Raw genomic sequence first — 25,162 nt, forward strand, 5'->3', positions numbered from 1 at the left:
ATGGCCTAGATGCGCGCCTCGTAATGCATGTCCCTCACGAGCTTCTTGGCGGCTACATCACAGACGGCCTTCGCCTTGGCCTCGAACCCCTCCTGGCATCTATAGAAGTCCTGCATATACACGCGTAAACAGTTATTATTTCAAGAATGTCGAAAGTAGCTGATGTATTGAGCAATTTAGTACGAGGAGTACTTACCCACAGCTCGGCCTTGACCCGCTCCGCTATGTTGGGGAATCTTCTCTGTTGACGATCAGGGACGTCGGGGGCGGCGACGTAGTGGTCCCACGTGTAGGCCGGCTGCAGCTGTCCATACCTCTAATTATTTTCAACCTTTTGTAATTTCTACTATTCCTTCTTCTCGAATTTTCTAAATCCATACCTCTAATTTATAAAATAAATGCTACCTCTCTAGTATTTTCAACATTTAATTTCTAATTTCCAATTTTCATGCATACTCTAATTTACGATGTGTAGCGACAACATAGACTTACCGGAGGGGTAACGGAGGAGCGGGCGCGGGGCGGCGGCGGGGACGCGGCCTGGCGGCGACGGCGCGGGGCGGCCGAGGGTCGGGGCGGGCCGGCGGCGGGCGTGTGCGGGGCAGGCCGGCAGCGGGACGCCCGGGGCCGGCGTTGGGCGGCCGGGGCTGGCCGCGGGCGGCGCGGGCCGGGGGCGGCCGGGGCGGCGTCGGGCGGCCGGGGCAGGCTGCGGGCGGCGTGGGCCGGGGGCGGCGTCGGGCGGCCGGAGCGGCGTCGGGCCGGGGCGGCGCGGGCGGCGTCGGGGCGGCGTCGGGCGGCGCGCGGCGGCGGCGTGGGGCGGGCGGCGCGGGCGGCGGCGTGGGGCAGGCGGCGGCGGCGGCGGGCGGTCAGCGGGACGGGCGCGTGCGTGTATGTGTGGGTGTGTGCGTGAGGACTTAGCCGGTTGGGGAGGTTATCCAAAAACTTTGCCGAGTGCCCGTGATGTAGCACTCGGCACACCCTTTGCCGAGTGCTAGATCAGGGGCACTCGGCAAAGTGTATTCTTTTCCCCGAAATTCGTACTGAGGCTTACACGTGGACCCGGTGTCACCTTTGCCGAGTGCCCTTGATCTAGCACTCGGCATACCCTTTGCCGAGTGCTAGATCCGGGGCACTCGGCAAAGGGTATTTTTTTCCCTGAATTTCGTACTGACACTGCGACGTGGACCCGGGGTGACTTTGCCGAGTGCCCTATTTATGACATTCGGCAAACCATCCCTTTGCCGAGTGCCCTACGTAGCACTCGGCAAACACCTACCTATATTGCATGTACAACAACACTTTTAGTAATTAAAAGTACGTAAACTTTGTGTAAACCTAGTCCAATTCACTAAACATTGCGTATTCCATTTTTTAAGTAATATTGTACCATTATTTAATGGATTTATAGCTCATATTTAATTTATATCTATTTAATCTCATATACGTGCAATTAATGAATAAAAATTACCAAACGGATCTGAAAATTTCCCAAAATTTGACATGAACCTATCTATGTTCTCTATAGCCTATAAAAAAAATTTGGACTCAATGAGAATTACATTTATCGATTCATCTCAAAATCTTACCGGATCCTTTGAACTTCTCTGAAACCTCTCCGGAGATGCTTCGAATTCTAAACATCATATGTCAAAACTTGTGCGAAACCTTATCAATTTTTTACCACGGCCTCTGCATATGAAATCAAAGCATCTTGCAAAATCTCATGATTTTCAAACTTCTTTTGTATTTTTGAGAATTAAACAATCATTTGGCCACACGTTCGTAGTCGTGTTTCCTTAGCAAAATGTTCGAAATTTCTTTTCATTTTCTGGGTGAGACCTCAATTTAGACTCACTAACATGAATATGATTTTTTCACTCATATTATTCCATTATTCCAACCACCTGCAATTCAAATTTGACTTAAATCAAAAAATTACTCTAAATGAAATTAATTGATTAAATATAGCAAACAGGTCAAAAAATAGTCCATCTTCTACCATGCAGTGCCAAATGCCATACATGTGGAGTGTAAAAAGTTTGGAGGGAAAAAAAATTATGTTTGCCGAGTGTGTGAAAAGACACTCGGCAAACCCTATAGTTTGCCGAGTGTATCCCCTAGCACTCGGCAAACTATAGGGTTTGCCGAGTGTCCCATCATGACACTCGGCAAACTAGTGTCTTTGCCGAGTGCCCTATATTGACACTCGGCAAACACTAACGGCCGTCACGGAGGGGCACAGCCGGCGGCACGGGGAAGTCACGTGGGCGTCAGTTTGCCGAGTGTCAATGTTTGCCGAGTGCCTGTTGGATGTTTGCCGAGTGTTTTTTGGGTGGCACTCGGCAAACCGGTCGTTCGCCGAGTGTTTTATTTTTGCCGTGTGTTTTTTATGTTACACTCGGCAAAACGGTGCTTCGCCGAGTGCCCGAAAAAAAGCACTCGGCGAAGTAATTACACTCGGCGACGTTAAGCTTTCCCGTAGTGCATACAATACTAAAAAAATGGGGGGGGGGGGGGGGGGGGGGGGGGGGGGGGAAGAAGCTCGAAAGTGCATGCCGCACTTGCCTTTCACCGTCACATTGCATGTTGCAAATTACGCTTCCAGATTTTTTCTGAGAGTGGTATAAAATGTTCATCCTTCACAGAATATATCTACTTATTATATTTCAACTTGTCTCGAAATAGTTCTAGGAGGGTTGCAGAGGGTACTTCGATCGTTTCTACATCATAGTGATCAATACAGTATTGGAACGCGAAAGAGTCTCAAACCTAATGTTAGAATTCTTGAGTAACATCCAACACGTGATTTGACTTCCAATGAAAGATAAACGGTGAAAATAAAAAAAATATTGAAAAAAATAGGTCGGGCTTCCCCTATCTACTTCGGTGAAAAAAATGCAGTATCAAAACATAAAATTTAAACGAATTTAGGTTTGGTGATAAATTTTCTTTAGTTTTGTTTAAAATTCGTCATAGCTTGCAATTGAGCACTTGCTCGAAAACTGAGCCCTAGATTGAAGCATATGTGATGCGCTAAAATAAACTTGACGACCATATACTTGCTCTGTTGACAGCATCATCATGGCGATACCATGTTATGGATGCGTCATGGCTTGAAAATCTGAAAGACTCGGGTGCGATAGAGGTCCTGAATTTCACTAAAACACTGGTAGGCGCAGTTGAAAATCTCGAGCCGAATTAAGTTTATTTTTCTCAAGTTGAAAAAAATCGGGAGTTTATTGTTGTGTCAAATCAATAGCTGATCGATATGCATGAAGTTTATCTTATTTTCAAAAAACTTTATGCATTATTCATGTGTATATAAATAAAACTAAGTAAAACGCTCAAGAAGAGAGAAAAACAAAATTCCCGGCTACTGCTACCACTGCATTTTTACTTCTACGCTGCCTTATTCTACTGGCCATCTCCATCTCCTTGCCGAGCACGCGCGTCATGCACGTCGACGCGCGCCGCCGCTACCGGTGCCGTCCGCGGCTGTGCCCTCCCCCTCGGCCCTCGCCACCTTCTCGACGGTCATGGCGCCGACGTCGGACGCGGCCCTGGCAACGGCGCCCACCGCCGCCGACACCCACGCGGCGCCGCGCGACGCGTAGGGGGACCCTGCGACGACCTCCCCTGCCACGGCCAACGCCCCCCAGGCGCGCTCCGTGACGTTGAAACGCTCGTCGACGCCGCGCGCCGCGCCGCGGGCCACCGCCGTGCCGAGGCTGAACTTGTCGCTGAGCCCGAGCCGGCGGTCCAGCGACGCCACGCGCGACGTCGCCGACGACAGCAGCTGCTGGTGCCGCCCGTCGAAGGACTGCGCGCGCCGCAGCGCGTCCTTGCTCCGCACGAAGCCCCTCGCCAGCATCGTGCTCACCACCTCCTCCGCCTTCCTCACCGCCGCTCCGGTCGGCGTTCCCGGCGAGCTGAGTCCATGCTTTAATTTTGTTACCAAAGCAAATTTTAAAAATTAGGTCAATTGAATTTGAAAGCATACTTGAATTTCATAAAATCACGCAGCTTAGATTAGTGAATTTGAAAAACGTGGACTCTTAATTACTTCTGTATTGGAGTAGGCTTCCGGTGGCAGTTCATAGTCTTCCACCGGTGTGATATTCACAGCAACATCGCCACACATGCTTGATCCCTGCAACAATTAATGCATGGGCATTTCAAGATTGTAATTTGAAACCGAGAGGAGTTTGGAAATTGGTGAATTTGAAACCGAAATATCGATGTTCATACGGAGAGGAGAAGAGCTGTGTCCGCTCCATGAAACTCCTTGAATGTGACATATGCAACCTGGGAAGTCTCTGAGTCCCTGTCACGAGGTTTAGAACAGAAGAAACAAGGACATGAGCAGTGGCAGGGAGATACAAAAGGAATGATCAAATTAAGCAGGGGCCGGGCACACCTTCGCATTTCGACGAACTCGATCTCCCCGGAGAAGGAGAAGAACTCCTTCATGTTCTCCGCGGTGGCCGAGAGCGGTATGTTTGTCACCTTGATAGTTCTGACCTGAAGCAGAGAGGACATCAAACTAGATCAATCAATCGGCTTCAACCAGGCACCATATATTAGCAGCTGATACTTGTTCAAACAAAAACATGTTCAATTAATAACTGTTCTACCATTCTGAACATGCTGTTGAACGTTGTTTACTGATCTGATACATTTGCCGAAACAAATTCTTGTTTATCTGTATGGTTTCCAGTAACTAGAAGTGCGATAGTTCTGAATTTTGTACTAATAGGCAGGGAGATGGATCCGACTCACATCCGAGACATCGATGGTCCAATTGGGGGAAGTGCAGGACTGTGGCGACGGTGATGGTGATGATGATGGTGGTGGTGAGATGCGAAATTCAGCAGGAGCCACTCCTATCCTCAGGCAGCCTGGCTCCAGCCGGACCTGCATTGGACATGCATGACGGTCAGCCAATCAGGGCTTATGTTTGTGTTTCTAATTTCTTCTTAAAATAAAACTACCTAGCAAAAAGAAGAAAAAATCCATGTTCAGTTATTGATCTGCACCGGATTAATGGACTGATGGGTGAAAGTTGGAAATTGCAGTGATCGCTCTTTACTGCAAGAAACTCTCATGGATCGATCCTAAAACCAACCTGCTGTTAATTTGTTTGTAGATCTAATTTCAACGCATTAACTTAGAAATACATTTAATCGACCACATTGCGTGTTCATCCAGAAAGGAATAAAAGATTTAAACTGATCCATGATGGATCAGCAAGCAAGACGACGGCGAACATCGATAAACAAAATGTGCAGATCAACATCCGAGAGAAGAAATTGAACGAGAAAGAAGTTGTAGCTGACATTCTAACAACTGAAGATCACAGATGCACTACCAGTATATCGACAGTAGTGTAGTGCGATCACTCACCGCCATGAATGTGGCCGGTGATGGATCGATCGATCTGCAGCGACGCGGTTACGAGGAGTTCTTTGTGGACACGGCCTCGCCGGCGTGTTCGTGCGGGTGGGGGGCAGGGGAAATAGCGAATGCGAGCGTGAGTGGAGCAGCGGCAACTTCGGTTCAGTCCACAGCCGGTTCTAACGGGCAAGCAGGCTGTCTAGACCATCTCGGCCCGGCCCAACTTTTTTGAGGCCCGCTCGGGCCCAGGGAGAGGTACGGGGGGCTACCATGGCCCATAGAGAAATAAGCAAATAAAAAAAGAAGTGCCAATCGAACTTGGAGCTTGGAAGCAGAGCTGATGATTTGGTATGTGGCTATGTGAGCGCGCATCTCAGGCGGCTATTTCTGTTTTTTCCCCCTCATGGTGCAATATGTTCTTGGACTTATGTTCACATTTGTGAATCCCATTTACCTTCCTTCATCGGCTTTGGCTCCTCAGTATTTGCAATTCTTTCGTGGAACAATATCTAACTCAAGTTTGATATGCTGAATTTATATTTTCTCCAAATCAAGTTGAAATTTATTTTAAAACAACTTTTTTAAAGGAACTCCAAATGAGCTTCCGTTTGAGATTTGGAAGGCTCTTTACTGCAGCTAGCTTTATCTCAGGCCATATGCTCTCCTAGCCTCGTGCTCACATGCTGCCAACCTTGGTTTCGTTCGTGCCACTGCAGCAAAATTCAACCATTTATTGATACATCATATGGTTGTGAATTTCGTGGGGGTTTAACGGGTATAAGATGAAAAAGATAGACTTTTGATTTTTGTGGAGTTGCCGCTCATATGTGGGCTATTTTGAGAAAATATGGATTATTTTTTTATGCAGGTTATTTTCAGGGAGCGTATTGGATGTGATTTTGGTCCCTGCTGCAGCATGAGGAATTAAGGGAAACTATCTATGCGGCAAGCAAAGCATTAGAGGTCATCGCTTTGGATATATTTGCCAACAACGGATTGAAAAGCAATCGTAGACTTTGCTTTTGACTTCCTTGTTATTGTTGATTAGCTATTAAGCTGAGAATTCTATAAAAATTTGGCTGTGTGTGGTCCCAGAGGCCAGAGACTATTCCTTTTTCTAAAAAAATGGTTCTGAATTTCTGATTGCTTTGCATGCCGTCAAACGATTAGGGATACATCAGCATGTGGTCCCTGCTGGAGTTTTCCTGGATAACAGTGTTCATTTGGGAGCGTGGGTAACAACAAAATCTGCAGATCTTGGAGTACCTGAATGGATCATTGTCGGCAACAACCCATTGATGTGTGATGGTATGATCGTGAGATTGTAACTGTATTCGCGCTTGATTTCAAATTCCATTGTCACGTTTTACAAAATATACGCCACACATGAACACTAAAAAATCAATCAGATTCTGTTCCATCTCCAAAATTTCCTCTATCATACCACCCTCCAAAATTTCCTCTATCATACCACCCTGCTGAGAGGAAGGAGAGCGGGGTTGCCATCCATGCCGCATAGCTCGACGAGGAGTTGTGCCTACAACCGCTTTGGTTTTCTCTGCGGCTGCTGCTGGTGGTGCCACCGAGCCCCAACCATCCCTTGTTCAACCTCTACGTCGTCACTCGAAACCTGTTCAACAAATTGCTTTCTAGATGGAAAAAAACAAGTTCGCTCTCATGGTGTTTGTTGACGATAAGTCCGACGATGACTTCGACATGGTGGTGGCCTTAATTGCTGAGATGGAGAGCAACAAGTGGCTCAAATATGGTGTTTCTATGCTAGGCCATGTGGATTTGAAATGTTTGAATTTGAAAATTATGAATTCAAAATGTTATTGAACTGCATGTTAAAGAAACATAAAGTTTGAATTATTACAATATCAAAAGAGAGTTATATTAGAGTTAATATGCAAATAAAAGAAAAAGAGAAGGAAATGTGATAGGGAACTGCGATGGTACGTAGTGTGGAAAGAGTTATATGGGAACTCCCGGAAATGCTATATCGTATTTGGCCAGTTTTATTTTTGTGGTATCCATGACTTCTGGCAATGTTAGCACTCATCATTTACCATTGTACACCTTGCTTGTGCATTATTTAATTTTTCATAAAAAGCTTAGAAAATTCATCCATTTAATTTATTTCACGACCAAGATAGTTCACTCCCTTCACATTGTAGGAGTTAATTTGTTTCATCGTATCCGCACAATCAGCTATAGTTGAAACAAAGGCAACGGCACACGATGCTGTAGCTCGATCATTGGCTCACTACTACTAGTGCGCGCCCTTGGTGAGCCCCCAGGTGTGCAGGACGGTGCCGGCGATGTCGTAGAAGGCGACCTGCGCCTCCGCCTTGGTCAGGCGCATCGACATGAACCCTTGGCCGTCGTAGAAGAACTCCAGCTTGTCGGAGTTGGGCGTGAAGACGCCACGCCACGCCTTGGACCCGCCACCACTTGTTAGGTACTGAATCGGACTGCAATCATGTAGAAACATTTTGTTTTTAGTTTCATGATGATGATGAGATGCCAGGGTGCTTTCAGTATGAGACATGCCGCTGACCTGTCCCTGCTACTGATGTGCTCGAGGCAGTGGTCATGGCCGTTGATGTAGAGATCGACGCCATGTGCCTGCATTTTGGCCGTGGTAATTGTAATGGAAAAATTGTAATATAAAAAAACGTAAGTGTGATTTATAATGTCATAAGCGCATGCATATAGTAATTAGTAATACCTTGAGAGTTGGGAGGAGCAGCTGCAGGAGCTCCTGGGTATCGCCGTGCTGGCTGGAGCTCCTGATGGCATGGTGGCCGACGACGATCTTCCACGGCGCATTCGACTGCTTCAGCGCGGCGTCCAGATCCTTGAAGTTCAGAGATGATCGACCAAATACTTTTTTATTATGGGATTAATTAAATACTCGAAAACATGTTTGAACATGGATTCAGGTAATCAAATTATTGCATGTCGTGTGGTACCAATAACATCGGTACGTACCTTGACGACGTTTGCTATGTAGGTCTCACGAGGAACAACGCCTCTCCAATCGTACTTGCTCTTCTTAGGGTCGGTCCAGTACTTGAGGACGAAGGGGGTCGTGTCGACGAAGAAGAAATCCGCAATCTCTTCAATTTGTCCAGCAACAAAAAAAGAAGAAGGAAATCTCAGTGTCTATGAATTAAGTAGTTGCTTGTACAAATGTGCATTTACTCTCAGATGCAAGCTTTTGGCTGCTGAGTTAAGGATTTGGCAGGAGATGAAGCACTTTGGCGTGCTCACCTGAGTCGACGACGAAGTTCTTCATGCAGACCCAGCGGCTCTCGAGCTTGCGAAGGACGGGGCTTAGCTGCGCGAGCGCGTCGCCTCGGTAGTCATGGTTGCCAAGAACTGCATGGCGCACAGGGGCCAAATTAGGATTTTGAAATTTGAATTTATCTGCTGGCTTTTGAAATATCTATTGCTCTCTTAATTTGCATCAGAATTGGGACAGTAAACTGAAGTTGACAGTGGCTGGCTGGTATGTGGCTTACTTGTGTACCAGGGCTTCTGGAGGCTCTTGGCGGTGTAGATGTGGGTGAAGGACTCCTCGAAGGCCTTGTCGTCGACGCCGGTGAGGCCGTTCTTGTAGAAGTTGTCGCCGACATTAACGACGAAATCGATGTCCATCTTCTCCCCTACTATCCCCATCTGCAAACAAATTAAATGAAGAAGGCGAAGAACACTGAACACCTTGATCGAGTTCGCATATTCTCCCAACTCAGTTGTACAAGGCCGTCACAAGCGCCAACACTCACTGGCGTATGATGAGCGTGCATATGCTTACCTGGGTGGCAACCTGGGACTGGTTGTACGCCCCGCGGCGGCCCCAGTCGCCGACGGCGAGCAGGGTTAGCGACCCGTCGGCCTTGGGCGGGTGCACCAGCCGCGGCATCTCGGCGGTGGCTGCCGGCAGCGCGGCGACGGCAGCAAGGAGGACGATGAGCGCAGCTGGAGCCATGGCGGAGACCCGGGGCGTCCTTGCCGCGCGGCCGGCGGCCATGTCGTCTGCTCGATCGTGGCGCGGCGGGGAGGGAGAGAAAGAGAGAGGAAATGGTGGAACGAGGAGGCGACGGCTCAGAGTGCGTGGGTGTATTTGTAGCGGAGCGGCAGGAAGAGAGCGTCGTCTTAAAATTTGTCATCTATATCCTGCAGACCTGCACTAATGCTTTCATATCCGAGGCATATGATATCGTTGTACACTTGAAAAATCAATAAATAAAGGCACAAACAAGTAGCTTCTACAAATCTGCAGTACCATAATTTATATCCTATATACAAAACTAATTGGATACTATATCTTAAGACTAGGATTTGACATCCTTCTTGAAGGCATGGACCAATATGAGTATCCGAACGAATCCTTGATATGAATGTACCATGTAGCTAGTGTTACGTGCCTCTCCTATCTTATACTATGGCTTTGCTATCTTCTTTCGTTCAGCAATAAAGAAGGATTCACCGAAGAAACTATGAAAAATCTTAGAGAAATTTATATATGGCAAAGTTGATCACAAATCGGTGGGTGTTGAAGTATCAACCATTTGGGTTAAGCATCGCTGCTGTAGAATATCCATGCTAGCCCATCCGTACCACGCAAAGCGCACCGGAATCAAAGACCCATCCGTACTGGCCCGACAGCCAACGCGCGCAGGGCTTGATCAGTTACATTAGCATGATTGTATACTATAGTGCCGACCGTAAAAGTGGAAGGATTAAGGATTACGCAGTACATTATATTTGAAATATCGTCAGATTAAGAGAGCGATCTATTAAAAAAAATTGAGACTTGTCAAAAAGATCATGAAAAATAAATGTTGGAAAGAGAGAGATGAACACAGATATTTAGTCGTTGCTGGTGGGGAACTCAAGCTCTGGCAATGAGTGATCAGAGATTGGGAGAAAACCGCATGGTAACATTGGGAAAAATAATGCCCTAACCAGATTCCTGAAAATTCAAAAACATGTGCAATGATCAATTTGTCATAACTTGTCTAAAACGTTGGGTAAATAGGGGGAAAATGTTAGGAATCCCCACCTAGGGTTTCCCCAATGATGAACAACAAGGATAATAATATTAAAATAAGAATCTAGCACCATTTGTTGATCTTCTCTGCGTCCTCGTTTAGTTTTGAAACTCGTGGCGTTGATTCTTAAATCAATAGAACGGGGCTATGGAATTGATGGTGCTGTGGAAAGGAGGAGGCGCAAGAGGAAGAGAGAGGTGGGGCACGTGGAAAATGAAAGAGGGAGTAGGGGAGAGGGTGGGGTGGGAGGAAGAGGGAGCGGAAAGGGGCTACACAAAACCGTTTTTGTCATGACGAATGGATGACATACCACGGGGAGGTAGAATGGGGAACCTTACGTAATTTTAGGTAGTATATAGATATAAATTTTAGGTAGTAGATAGATATAGATAGAGAAGTAGAGAAGAGATTGCCTTTGCATGTTCTATTGTAGTCTATGGGTTCTTTTGACCTTTTCTTTTTTTCCTAAACATTTGACTCATGTTTTTGGACAGCGTTGTACCTAATAGGAGAAAGCACTGAACTGGTAACCTTCAATCATACTCAGTGTGACCCAGTACACCGGATTTCTAAGGGTAGGAAGCGAGATACACCGGAGAGCACTTGTTAGCAGAAAATTAAAAGCATATCTTTTATTTAATTTGCATCCGATGGATGGATGCTTTACACGTCTTATTGCTAACGGCAGCAGCATATTGGATGATAGTCTTGTTTGCAGTAGCCACCGAAATGGAAGCCATGTGTGCTACACGTATGGCCACAGTCGCGATCGTTACAGTGTTCCAGAGAATAGGGTGTGAAGCAGTTTATTCTACCCTGAGGAGATTGTGGAGGCGGTGACCGACGTGGACGGCACCACCAGCCAATGCCTACACAAGCAACACAATGCAAACAAAAAACATTGTGCAGTTCGGTAATGAATTTTGAACAGTCAAATGAATAATGAAGAGAGCAGAGTAAAAGTTGAGCTGTGCCCTACATTCAGTTTCGATGGATTGCGAGGTAGATGTCATGGTCGCAAGAACTAGGAACAAGGACACCGTCAAGTAGACAAGCCTCTTCCTACTCATCTTGACGAGTGCCATGATGAGGGAACAAAGTTCTAACGCTCTTGTGAGGAGAAGAGGATGATCAAGGCTTGCATGTGTGTGTCGCAACTCACGAGTATGTTTCAAAGTGTCTGTTATATATAGAATGATACCTCATGAACATATGTGCGTCTCAAAACATATACTTCTTCAATAATAAATAAAAAATGGGCACAAAACAATAACTTGAACAAATCTATAGTCTCATGATTCATATCCTCTCCTATCGTACGTATTAAATCAATAATGGCTCAAACCAACAGCTTCTACAAAATCATAATTTTTGTTATCTCATATCCTATTCAACTATCGGATGTATCTCATGGCTAGGATTTGAAATATTTTGGAAGGCAAGAAAAAATATGTGAGTATCCAAACTAATCCACGATATAAATATACCATATATAAAATTATGTGCTCTCCTTTCTTATATATACTAGTATATACTACAATACTGCTTTGATACCTCACGACCAGTGATATAATTAAATATCTCGGATTATGGATCAGCATGTCCCAGACCTCAGTCCACTAGGATTTCCACTATTACAGAAAAGATTCCAATAGACATGAAATGAATGCAAATGAATTCTAGAAAATTCCAGAATTAATTCAAAACACAACCTAAGTACCTTGGGAAAACCAGGTGTGCCCCAAATTATGACAATGGGCACAAAGCATTTATATGGTTTCTAGTCTTAGGATATTGATCATAAGCTATATCTCCATGAAGATACAGTTTTGTTCTTGTTCTCATCTCTATGACATGTTACATAAAAGTCTTATATGTACCTCATTGAAATGTGCATGATACCACGCACTAATGATCTTATTTCTTGTTGTGGTACAGACTCTTTTATCTTTTTGTGCTAATGCCCCTTGGAGCAAAATGGAGCGGTTGTTGATTTGCAATATATTGGATACCTGTCCCAAAACATTACTTAACTTGTGCTTTGATATATTTTTTTTCAGAAGGGTGTCTTAGCAGCACCGCTTGTTCTAATAAAATGGTAAGCCTTGTAAATTCAGGAGTATTATGTATCATGAAAGTACATTTATTTTAAGTGGTAAATTTTGTTATGTATTTCTGCTTAGTGGTCAAAGACTCCAAGCTTTGATTACATTGATTCCTTCCATGGTGACCTAGGTATGGGGTATGGCAGAGAGAGAATCAACTGAGTGCCGTGCAGTAGTGCCTACCTGTCCCTGCTGCTGATGTGCTCGAGGCAGTGATCATGACCGTTGATGTACAGATCAACTCCATTGGCCTTCATAAATTTTAACAATGGGAAAGTGAATTCATTTAGCTACATATCGCGATGGTGCTTGATCGAGCAAATGGTACTATATAAGACGGAAGATGATGTATGGTCTATATGACGTCATGAACACACCTTGAGGATTGGGCGAAGAAGCTGCTGCACGAGCTCCTGGGTGTCATCGTGCTCGCTGACGCTTCTAATGGCATGGTGACCGACAACAATCTTCCATGTCGCCTTAGACTGTTTCAACGCAGCGTTCAAATCCTGATGATTCAGATGAACACACGCTATGAACTTATCGTCATGATGATCATAGGATTAAGCATCGTCAATCTTGCGTTCAGAACTACTGCTTGTGATGTCTAATGACTACAGCCGATGCATATGCAGTACCTTGAGGATGTTCGCGATGTAGGTCTCGCGAGGAGCAACTCCTCTCCAGTCGTAGGTGTTGTTCTTAGGTTCGTTCCAGTACTTGAGGACGGAGGGGATCGTGTCGATGAAGAAAAAATCCGCAACCTCTTTAATGTTCAAGAAAAAATGTTCAATTAAGATTATATACATTTCTTTGAAGAATTTAGCACATATATTCAAATGTAAGAGAGCAATAATGCATACGTCTTCTTTTTTGAACGACTTAAATTTTCATTTGCCTTGTTCGGTTGGGCTGGGGTTGGGTCCAAACCCCATGGATTGACCCGATGGGGGTTCAATCCCGCCCCACGATTAAACAAGTGCTCGTTTAGCCCACACGAGGTTTCGACACCGGCCCAAACCCGGCGGAAACGACTCACCCCGGCCTGGATAGTCGTGGAACTAATCCTCGCGAGACGCTGCGCGAAGGGGATCAGAGGACGCGACTCAGTAGCGGCGGCGACACAGGGTACTGCGGCGGCGCGATTCGGAGGTGTCGACGATGGCGACGCGGTGCTCTCTCCGTCGGCGGCTGTCCCCTCCGCTGTCTACCTTCTCACCAATGAGTATCTCCTCATCCCCTTTCCTTCCCTTCTCTAGGGTTTCATGGGTTTGTTGCCCACGGCTGGTTGCGGCAGCGAGAGCATGCAGAGTGCATGTAGATAGAGTAGAGTTGGGGGGCTTGGTTCTTTTCCTCTTGTCGTCACGGGATCTGCCATGCGGTGGCGCTTGCTACCAGTCAGGCTTCTGTGGCTGTGCGCGTAATCAACTTATTAGCTTCTTGATTTTAGATGCAGGCTTGTTTCTTTGTCAGGTGTGCGTGTAGCGCATACAGCTTGGAAGAATATGGATGTGTGACATTTTTCTTTGTAGCTTCCAACTATCTGCTCCGCTATGCTGCGATTACTCTATTATTTTTCTGTTTAGACTACACTAATATTAGCACTGGCTTGAGTATGGCTTGGATGCATGCATGCCCCTTCTGTTTTCCTACATATAATTTTTTAAACAGCTCCATTTGCCAACATATAGTTTATCTGCTTGCCAACATTTTTTGTTAAACAGGACTAGGAAGTTTTTGTCTTGTGACCAAATAAGTTAGAAGATAACTTCTGTTTTACAGCTCTAAATGGATGATGTTGCATAATGATCTTATGCTAAGTAGGATAAATATCCATTTGCTAACTGATGTGTCAGATTCATTTTATATGTAGTATTCATATTATTATGGCAGTATAATTATCATGGAGACTGAATTGTAAAATGAGGACTGAAACTTCGTTTCAAAAAAACCTGTGCAGTTGTCCTTAAGATCTCACTTGCTCATTTGCTCACTACTCTGCATTGGGATCTTATCTCTGGTCTGTGTCTTCTATGAGTACCTATATTTGTTTGTACCATTGAGTCAGAATGTTTGTTTCTACGCACTGGGCGCTGCTAGTTGCTGTGAATTACAGAACAGAGAAAACCTAGAGAGGGATTAGGGGAAGCAATCCCCAAAACCTAGAGAGGGATTAGAGGAAGCACTCCCCAAAACCTAGTTGCTTTAATCCAGCCTGCTGTTTTGGTGAGAATCTGATCCTGAAAATTAAGTTTCCAATTAGCTGCACATGCTTAATGACTTAATGTTATTGATGCATATTCCTTTGTTGGCTATGGTCTAATTTTGTCAGCAATGTGTTATCAGAAGTGTAGTAGTGCCGCATCTTATGGTTGGCCACCATAGGAGATGCTTAATTTATTTCTGCATATATCTAGTTACCTGACACACAATATCTACACCTGCAGCTTCCCCCTTCCTTCGTAAAATTATAATCTAAATACTTACCATGATATATGGCTGTTACAACTCTATCTATTGCTTGCAATTGAGCTCTATATATGGCCATTATGTTCTTGTTTCTAATTAAGTTGAGAAAGTTAGCTTTTGGTTCTTAAATTAAGTTTAATTCTGCAGGCATGCCTTGTTCATTTTGTACAGTACTCCATGAGAATGAAACTGATGCAATGAATTTTTGCTGTTTTCAGGCAACATGTAATGGCCTGAAGACTTGATGCACCTATTGACATGCACCTATTGACAAGGACTCAAACTCAAGGAGGATTAGGATGCTAGAGTGAAGGGTCCTGGGAGTTGTCTAATGCACCTTTGCTTTATTAGATTAAGATAGGATTTGTCATCTTTGATTTGTACATCTAATATGTTATCCTGGTCCAATCTTTCGTTGGTACAATGATTTGGCAAGTGACAACCACTCGGTTCTATCTTGGAATACTCTGGCTATGCTCGTGAAGGCTCATTACTGTACTTTATCACTATAATGCTCTGTATTTCAGATGATGCCTACCTGAGATGATGAGTTGATGTTTCTTGCATGCAGTATTTGTGGGTATTCATATGTGGAAAAGTGAGCATTAGTCCCGGTTGGAGAGAGTCATATCTCTTGAATATCCAACCGGGACTAATCTTTAGCCCGGGACTAAAGATCTTTTTTTTACCCTGAATTCTTTTCCAAATTAATGCTAATTGTTGCTTCACTTATATATACACACACACATACATCCTTAGCGTACACTACTTACACGTATATGCTCGTATTGTATGCATGTCGTATATATATTTCATGATAGTATATGCATAATATTACTTATAACTACTTTATATACAATTCTTAGTATACTGTACACATCAAACTATATATACAATAATTTATCCTTGTAATTCTTAGTATCCTCCCGTCGTGGTGTTATTCGGTTCGGCTACTGAATGTCCATCGTAATAAAATTCTCCTTTGAGATTTATCACCTCATCCATGAGAAATCATATGAGTGCTTCTTGGATTGCCAAAAGCCTTTCCTTCTCCAAGAGTTCTTTGCGAATCTGCCACATCTGTAATTTGGAAACATGTGAGTGTTACACCAACAATTAAATAAAAGGAGCTAGAAAATAATTAATAATTAATAGGTTTATTTTACGTACAGTTATATGGTCCGATAGTACCTTGTCCCTCACGAAATGGTGTATGTGCTCACAGACGTAGTATCCACATAAATTATTCCCTTGTTCCTGTCTCAAGCACTTTAGTGGAAAAAACATATGTTCTGAAATATTCGTGTTATAGAATATACAAAACACCACGATCGTAAACGGTGCTGTCCTTTATCTCTCTTTTCTAAATCTAGGTTATCTCGTTGCTTTATATGTTTCAGGTCGTGTCGTGCTTCCAGTGTATCTTTTGAGTTTCCATAACAACCTAGGAAGCCTAGCACGTTCACATAAAGATTCTTCGTCAGTTGCATCACGTCTACTTACGTTGCGGATCTCTAGGATTTCCTAATAAGGTAGCTTCCAAAATATAGACTTCTTCCACATGGGTGCATGTCCGTTATCATTGTTCGGAATAGGTTCGCTACCAAGATCCTTTCCAAAGACTACCCTTACATCCTTTATCATCTCAAATACACGCTTTTCATTACGGTGTGCAAGTTTTTTATGATGGTCTGGCACCCCTTTGAAATGCATCCCTTTCTTTCTTAACGTGTGGTTAGCAGAAAGAAATCGACAATGATTCATATACATGACCTTTTTACAGTATTTTAAATACATGCTGTCTGTGTTGCCGGTATATGTACGCCATTTAGTTGCATGGAGTTTGGAACTGAACACATGCATAGTAAGAACACTACTGAAAAAACACCATTACCAGACTGATCCTACTGTTGATTGGTTTAAAACCGATATCGTAGTAAGAGGCACTCTAAGTTTTCATCCCGAACCGACAGTGAAAGTCCATCGGTATGTATATAAACACTATATATATGCACCGCCAACTCTTGCAATAAATTTAATTTACTGATTAATTACGCTTAAGATACCCTTCTTCTTTCTGCACACCACGCACACCTTCACAATTATCACAGACACACAACAACAACAACAACAACAATACACACACACACGAACTGCTTCCAAGATCACACAAACAATTAACCAATAGAGCCTCTGGTTCACACGATCCGCGCGCACTGGTGTGCATCTTCTTCCGTCTAAGCAGTTAGGGCTCATTCATCTTCTTCCGTCTTGGTGCTGTCATAGGTGTGCAGGACGTTGCCGGCGACGTCGTAGAAGACGAGGTGCGCCTCCGTCTTGCTCAGCTGCATCGACAGGAACCCTTGCCCGTCGTAGATGAACTCGATTTTGTCGGAGGTGGTCTTGAACTTGCCTGCCCACGCCTTGGACCCGCCGCCGCTCGTCATAAATTGCACAGGGCTGCAATGTTTTTGTTTATTTTTCCAACAAAAGAACAGTGCAAATTACTATTTCTTGTCTTGTCTCAAGAACAGATCAATGCAAATATTTTTTTTCAAGAACAGAACAATGGAAATGGAAATTCAGTGTATAAATGACGACGATATTGGTGTAGAGCTCACCTGCTCCTGCTGCTGATGTGCTGCAGGCAGTGGTCATGGCCGTTCACGTACATGTCAACTCCGCGTGCCTGCTCGTTGCATTGCCATATGGCGAAACAAAATCAGTTTCAGAATTCATCTTGCTGGACCAGCAGCCAGTGAACTGCTCATCAGAACGAGAAGCAAAATTAAAAAGAGATAGATGATGATAAAGTCGGGGTAAAATTTAATGCCTCGAGGATTGGTCGGAGCAGCTGCTGGAGCTCTGTGGTGTTCCCATGCTCGCAGCCGCTGCTGATGGGGTGGTGGCCGACGACAATCTTCCAGGGCGCCTCCGATAGCGTCAGCGCATCGTCCAGATCCTGTCAATGACAGAAGTTTTATATACACATGAGATCAAGATTCAGAAAGCGTATATCATATAACAGAAGGTAGTGTGCAGTGTATACCTTGAGGAGGGTTTCGATGTAGGTGTCGCGAGGAGAAACATTTCTCCAGTCGTACTTGCTGCTGTTCCAGTACTTGAGGTAGAACGGCGACGTGTCGACGAGGAAGAAGTCCGCGATTTCTGTTTTTTTTGGTGAACAGCAAAAATACGTACACAAATGTTGAAATGTCAAGTACAATGCCCATCTTTTTTGCATAAGCATTATTAAAGGTGGAAACTTTTAGGCATGGCAGTCAATGTTGCATAATCAACAAGTGTACTGCCGGAGTGCCAAAGTTCAGGACCATGCACCGATGCAAGAGTAGCTTTCATTTGCTGACCTGAGTTGACGATGAAGGACTTTGCAATGGAGAGGTACCGGCTGTCCACTTCGCGGATGGCAGGGTCTTGCTGCGCCAGCGCGTTGCCCGTGTAGTCATGGTTTCCAAGGACTGCATGCATAATGTCATAGAAAGGATCAGTACCCTTAATTGCTTCTTAATTAAAAAGATGTGAGAATTAATCTCTCCCAGCCTCGCAATCATTGGAACTCTGAAGGCAAGGCACCATTGGATCATACTACAAGAATGTGTGTGTCAGTATGTATGGATTGCATTACCAATGTACCAAGGCGTCTGGAGGCTCTCGGCGGTGTAGATGTTGGTGAAGCATTCCTTGAAGAGCGGGTCGCTGGTGTTGGCGATGCCGTCGTCGTAGATGTTGTCGCCGGTGGAGATGACGAAGTCGATGTCCAGCTTCTCCCCCACCAGTCCCATCTACAAGCACATACACACACAGGGAAAATCGAGATAAATCAGAATGTATTAGCAGTCACTGTCGTTCATTATTAGTTCTTTGTGAAGCAAACACTACTAGAAAAATAAACTCTCATTCCGAGCCTTACTGTCATTCATTATTAGTTCTTTGTAAAGCAAACACTACTAGAAAAATAACCTCTCGTCCCGAGCCTTACTACCGGTTCCTTTTTTGCCCGGTACTAATGTTAGCATTAGTATTGGGACCAAATTTGAATTCCCCTGGAGGACCTTTAGTACCAGATGGGGGTATCACCTGGTACTAAAAGGGACCCTTTAGTACCGGGTGGGAATCCCACTCGGTACTAAATCCCCGCGCGCAAGGCTTGATTTTTTTTACGCACGATTCACGCGCCTACCCCGCCGCCCCCTCCCTTATCTCCTTCTTCCGCCTGCCATCTTTCTCTTCACTACTATCTTTCTCTCCTCTATCTTCTTCTCCTTCCGCTAGCTCTCCTTCCACCGCTAGATCTCCTTCCACTGCCTCCCCTCCCCTCCCCCCTCCGCGAGCCCCTCATCGGCGGTGAGGAGCAGCGGCGGGGCAAGGTGAGCGGCAACGGCGACAGCCGGCGGCGGGCGGAGCGGAGGAGGGGTGGAGGAGGCCGGCGGAGGAGGTGGAGGGGATAGAGGAGGAGGGGCGGTGGGGGTGGAGGGGGCGGAGGCAGGGTGGAGGTGGAGCGAGCGGGACGGCGGCAGGGGAGGGGGCTGGCGGCGGGTGGAGAGAGGCTGGGGCTGGCGGGGGCCGGTGGCAGGTGGAGGGAGGCCGGGGCCAGCGGGGGTGGGGGCGGGGCTGGCGGGTGATTTTCTTTTTTTTAAAATTTTTTAATGCCCCTCTAGTATCGAATTGGTAGTACCGGTTGCACAACCGATAGTAGAGGGGGGTTCCAGACTGGTACTAGAGGCGATTTCTCTAGTAGTGAAATTTATTTGAATTTGCTTTTCATGTCGAAATCATTCAATCTAGGTCTAGATCAGCTAGATAATCGTAGTACAGTACTTAAGAATTGGATAGGTCATTACTTGTTGGCTAGCAAGCAATCATTTGGGGTTTTAATTTGTAACTGTTCCAACAGAAGAGCAGTTCAATCGTACTACCCAAGCTAATTATTAAGGATCAAGGAGATAATGACTAACGCCTCCACTTTCGGCTACTGACGAACGGAGAGCCATGACCACCAGCACAGCCCAAATGAACCGTCTAAGTCCGACATTATGTTCCTTGATCATCGTCAGTTACCGTGTCGATTTTACACTACTTCGAATAAGCGAAGGTGCAGCTCGGATTACTGAGCATTCCTCCGTTCTTACCTGCAGTGAAAACGCATGCAAGGCAAAATAAACGGAGTGAAAGTTTTATTACCTGCTCGGCAACCAGGGTCTGGTTGTACTGCCCGCGCCGCCCCCAGTCGCCGACGGCAAGGATGTTGAGCGACCCCTCGGTCTTGGGCGGGTGCTCCACCCGCGTCAGCTCGGCCGCCGCCGGCGCAACCAGCGACGTCCCCGCCGCAGCCACGACGGCGAGCACGATCGCCGCAACTACTCGAGCCATCGCAGGGAGCACCTCCGGTCGTCGGCGATCGATTGCTGGAGAAGAGATTAGAGATTGTGTGTGTCAAAGTTTGGCGAGCTCGCAAGCATTTATAGGCTCGTTGCATTGGCGCCAAACCAGCAATGATTTTTGAGCGAGGGATGGATCATGGATGGATGGATGGCCTTTGATCGGTTACCGTGCGGCTGCGTGTAGGCCCGGCCGCGGCGTCGGTCGTGTTAGGGGTGATCAAAGCGTGTGGTGGCCGGGGATCAGGCCTGGTGTACGGCGCGCGGCATTGAACTAGGGCTGGTGCGTGTGGAACATGGAGCTCCATGACAGGGAAGAAGAACGTGGTCTTAATTTTCCGTTGGGGTGACGCTTGGATCTAACCAACGCCATTCCTGTTTCCATTTTTGGTTAATTATTTGCTGTGATGGACGTTTGGAAGGAAAGGAACGGTGGGGTTTTCGTGAGGATGTATCTTGGGGAATGGTTCTTTCTTTGTTTTTTTGGAGAAGAATGCACCGTATCTCATGTTCATATACTTGTGTTGTGTATTTTCTAGCATTGCAAGTACAGGAAGGACGTCTTTCTCACTATATAGATTTACTGTATTTCCTTATAATTCTTAATCAGTGGAAAACTGTTTTAGTGTTTTTTACAATTTTTCCCTCTGAGTTTTTCTAGTACAATTTACTATGGTTATATACTAGCTAGTTCTTTTAGATAATGGAAAATGTTCCGGCTTCAAACCCCTCATAAAGAGGCATCAGTCTATGATTATTACAAGCACACTCAGAGTTTAAACCATGCCGTGTTTAACATAATTAATCAATACGCAAGATAAAAGGGCATCCGTGGGATGTGAAAAATAGCATGGCTCTAGACTCTAGAAGCTGGCATGCCACAAGCTGCTCCCTTCGGTCGTCAAGGTGCTGCAACAGAGCCAAGAACCGAAGTCAATGCGTCCTCCCGAAAAGCACCGGTAAAAAAAATTTGGTCTGCAATTGTTAAGCACAGTATCATTCCTTGTGACCTACTAGCTAGTTAGTTATCAGAATACTAGAAATGAGAAATTGTTGGCCACATGTAAAGAAACTATTGGGAAATGTTAGTGATCTACAAATGCAAGTTTTGTCCTCCTAGAATTTTAATAGGTTTCTCACTTCATCCTAGCCTATATATCTTGGCTTAGGATAGAGGAAGATTAGGTACCTGGAGTCACGCACTGAGTCTCTCGTTGAGTAGTGTACACGAGTTTTTTTGCGTGAGTGGTTAGGCAAACAAAGTACATCATCAGTCTAGCGTTATGTAGCTGTACAACCCGGGTTGATTTCTGTACGTGTTGGATAATCCCGTGCTGTTGCCGGACAAGTACGTAGCAGTAGCGTGGCTTGCGGCACTTGGAACACGAGTGCACGTATGCGACGCATGCACGTATGTGCATTTCAGCTGTTAATGGTTTTGTGGTGCAATGAATGTCTGTACGGTTGTAGGGGGTGTTCCATCCTAGATGCTAAACTTTAGTAGTGTCACATCGGATGTTCGGATGCTAATTAGGAGAACTAAACATGAGCTAATTATAAAACTAATTGTAGAACCCTGTGCTAATTCGTGAGACAAATCTATTAAGCCTAATTAATCCGTCATTAGCAAATGGTTACTGTAGCACCACATTATCAAATCATGGACTAATTAGGTTTAATAGATTCATCTTGCGAATTAGACTCCATCTGTGCAATTAGTTTTGTAATTAGCCTATGTTTAATACTTCTAATTAGGATCCAAACATCCGATGTGACAGGTGCTAAATTTTAGTGGGTGTATCCAAACACCTCCTTAGTTGTGTGATTGTGGAGGCAAAGCTCCTTCTAGGTACACATGGATTGTTTTTATTGGTAAAAGTGCATAAACCCCACACATAAGTCACCTCTAGTTTGACATTCACCCATAAACTCATTCATTGCACAAGCCCACCCCCCAAGAGGCCTGGTTGCAAATACCATCCCGTAGCCCACGTGGCCTCACCACCTCGGCCCCTCCATCCAAATAAGTGGATGAATGAAGAGAATACCCACTGGAATGGAAATGAAAAGATCCGAGATAAATACACGATAGCTAATCATCCGGCAATGGTTATGGAAACTAAACTCTCTCATACATGAACTAAACCATGGAGATAGATTATATGAAGAAAAATGCATGTGCGATGCACGATGACTATTTTGCCATCATGACCACAAACTAGCTGATTGTTAACTAGACTAGTACCGAATTGCATTGACTGCTGGGTTCCCCTTCCTTTATTCGCTTCTTCTTCACAATGATGGTGCGTTGCACGGTGATCATTGCCGCACTTATGTCATCGATCAGACGACGACATGGATGATCAGATGACAGCATGGATGATCAGATCGATCCTTGCCAGTAATTCTCGACGCCGCTGCTGCCACCTGATGCCCCGCCTCCGTTGTTGTTGTTGTCGTCGTCCATGTCCGCACTGCCATCACCACCAACAACCTGCTGCTCCTGTGCTGCCAATGAAGGCCACTGCTGGAACCCACCACCAGCAGCAGGCATAGGGAGCTCTAGTGCCTGATCCACACCCTGCAGGAGCCCCACCAGCTGTGGGTCATGTGAGCCACCCATCATCCCATGCCCATGCTGCATTGTACCAAGCAACGGCGATGCTGCCATCCGGTTGTTCCCGCTGTCAAGAAACCCTCCGGTCAGTATGTCCAGGAGCGATGGCGTCGTGCCAGGGTTGAACAATGGAGACAAGGGCGGGAAGGGCAGGGAGTGGTGGTCACTGCTGGGGAGCTCAAAGCCGCCGCCTGTCAACATAAACGTAGGGAGCACGTTGGGGAAGTCGGCGGGCATAGGTGCCGTAGCAGTAGGCATCATCGACAGTTGTTGCGTGAGGTTCATCTTCTTGGAGTCGTTGGAGCTGGAGGATGGTGCTGGTGGTGTCGAGGAGGAGGAGGAGCCCCCGGCACGGTTCAGCTTGTTCTTCCGGGAGCGGCCGCCAACAGGGACGTTGCGGAGGGTGCCGCCCTGCGTCCAGTTGCGGCGGCAGGCCTTGCAGAAGTAGCGTGGCTGCGTCATGCTGTTATTGTTGTAGTAGCAGAACTTGGTGTTGGTGGAGTTACAGCGCGGGCAGTTGAGCCCCTGTTCCTGCTGTGGCCGCGGCTTGCGCTCCCCGCCTCCGGTCGCCGCCACCTGCTGCTGCCATGCCTGGTTGGCCTTGATGTTCCTAGCTGCAGCTGCTTCCTCCCTTGGTGGTGATGCCACCATCGCGGCCTCCTGCACCAAATTAGAGTAGTATAGGATGCACAAATTAGATTCTATACATGTAGCACGCAGCAAAAAGGAACATATATATAATCATGTGGTATAAGCAAAAAGATAGGAGGAAATGCAAGGTAATGGATCGATTCTAAAGGAGCGGTGAGCCGCATGCAAACTAGCTTATATCCCGGTCCATGGATGGAAATTCAACAAATGTAGTACGAACTCATTTCAGCATGCATATAACCCAACATGAGCATTTTCAAACCGCCAACATTTTGGACCATTAATTCATTTGATCCAACGGCCCATTGCCCATATAAATGATGACCCTCTCAGGATCCGACCATTGCCTATTTAGGCAAATCCTAAACTTTGGACTCTCAATTCATGTGATCCTATGACCCATATCTGCATCCCACTTATTTTCTTGATTGATATGATCCTCCAATAGGATCCAGCTACCGCCTACATGGGTAAGCCCTGAATTTTGGGCCATCAACTCATGTGGTCAAACAGCCCATTTAATTCCATACCCTAGTTCAATCCAAACTTTCTCCCAATCAACCCACCCGTAGGGTCCAACCATAGCCCATTTGGACCTGTCCTAAATTTTTGACCATCATGCAATCCAACAGCCTAATTTTTAGCCTCACTGCTTTCCTCAATCTAGTTATTGGGCTTTTTGCTAAATTTGGACCGTCAATTCATGTGATCCAGCGGCCCATTTTACACCTATTTTATATAATTTTTATCCCCATCGATCCCCACCCTCCCGTTCCAGTGCGGCCACCCACAACCTATTGACGTTCGACACCAACAAGCCACCCCAAAGCCTCTATCCTCCATTAGCATTACCTGATTCCTTGACTATCACGACCTTCTCCATTGTGCCTTAGCCCCAAAATTATTAGCTCTGCGATGGCTCCCCATCACCAGATTTGTTGTTACAGATACTCAATTGGTTGTATCAGTATGGTGACTTGATGCCCTCTGTCTCCATTCCTATTCATCCTTAGCATTAGTGTAACTTTCCCTTTTCACTTGCTACACTCCAGTGAGCAAGCTAAGATCCCTGCCCTGATTTTCATCACCTCGTTGGCATGTCACCAGAATCGGAGAAGAAGGTGTGTACATATATAGAGCGTGAAGGTTATATCACCTTAAAGATAGACTGCCATCTCCTACAAATAAATTCCGGATAAAAGTATATATCTTTCCCCATGTATCCTATAACTTCCAGCTAGCTTTTGAGGCATATAAATAAAGTAGTACTTGTCAACAATGCTAATCGATCTGACAGCTGGAATAGAGAAAAAAATAGGAGGAAAATCTCAATTCCCTCGGCCTTTATATATGCAATTAGCTAAGAAAATCAGATATAACGTCCATGCATTTTTCAATTGATTTGGTTGTTGATCTTTGATCTTTTCCATGGAGGAAAATACGCATGGATACACATTATCGATCGAG

General features: G+C 45.5%; 5 protein-coding genes across 5 annotated transcripts; all 5 read right to left on the reverse strand.

Moving 5' to 3' along the window:
* Positions 1-3,451: 3,451 nt before the first annotated feature.
* Positions 3,452-6,047, reverse strand: LOC117834456 (binding partner of ACD11 1-like). Its single transcript, XM_072290292.1, has 6 exons — positions 5,404-6,047; positions 4,780-4,914; positions 4,418-4,521; positions 4,249-4,324; positions 4,064-4,150; positions 3,452-3,940 (listed from the first exon to the last, which is right to left on the reverse strand). Exons 1-6 carry the CDS (start codon positions 5,407-5,409, stop codon positions 3,452-3,454), a joined length of 897 nt encoding a protein of 298 aa, XP_072146393.1. The 5' UTR covers positions 5,410-6,047.
* Positions 6,048-7,508: 1,461 nt separating this feature from the next.
* LOC117833853 (purple acid phosphatase 3) lies at positions 7,509-9,670 on the reverse strand. Its single transcript, XM_034713449.2, has 7 exons — positions 9,215-9,670; positions 8,922-9,078; positions 8,671-8,778; positions 8,389-8,516; positions 8,126-8,254; positions 7,955-8,022; positions 7,509-7,868 (listed from the first exon to the last, which is right to left on the reverse strand). Exons 1-7 carry the CDS (start codon positions 9,428-9,430, stop codon positions 7,667-7,669), a joined length of 1,008 nt encoding a protein of 335 aa, XP_034569340.1. The 5' UTR covers positions 9,431-9,670; the 3' UTR covers positions 7,509-7,666.
* A 1,595-nt stretch (positions 9,671-11,265) lies between these two features.
* On the reverse strand, positions 11,266-13,494 carry LOC117834457 (purple acid phosphatase 8). The gene is made up of 5 exons (XM_034714026.1): positions 13,458-13,494; positions 13,198-13,325; positions 12,937-13,068; positions 12,743-12,810; positions 11,266-11,323 (listed from the first exon to the last, which is right to left on the reverse strand). The coding sequence occupies exons 1-5, from the start codon at positions 13,492-13,494 to the stop codon at positions 11,266-11,268; spliced, it is 423 nt and encodes a 140-aa protein (XP_034569917.1).
* Positions 13,495-17,052: 3,558 nt separating this feature from the next.
* Positions 17,053-20,490, reverse strand: LOC117866806 (purple acid phosphatase 4). The gene is made up of 7 exons (XM_034751087.2): positions 20,231-20,490; positions 18,675-18,831; positions 18,397-18,507; positions 18,078-18,196; positions 17,862-17,990; positions 17,650-17,717; positions 17,053-17,488 (listed from the first exon to the last, which is right to left on the reverse strand). Exons 1-7 carry the CDS (start codon positions 20,417-20,419, stop codon positions 17,281-17,283), a joined length of 981 nt encoding a protein of 326 aa, XP_034606978.1. The 5' UTR covers positions 20,420-20,490; the 3' UTR covers positions 17,053-17,280.
* A 2,320-nt stretch (positions 20,491-22,810) lies between these two features.
* On the reverse strand, positions 22,811-23,695 carry LOC117834458 (dof zinc finger protein PBF). Its single transcript, XM_034714027.1, has one exon. It carries the CDS (start codon positions 23,693-23,695, stop codon positions 22,811-22,813), a length of 885 nt encoding a protein of 294 aa, XP_034569918.1.
* Positions 23,696-25,162: the final 1,467 nt, after the last annotated feature.

This window comes from Setaria viridis, chromosome 8 (assembly GCF_005286985.2).
Source record: "Setaria viridis chromosome 8, Setaria_viridis_v4.0, whole genome shotgun sequence".
Lineage (NCBI taxonomy): Eukaryota > Viridiplantae > Streptophyta > Magnoliopsida > Poales > Poaceae > Setaria > Setaria viridis.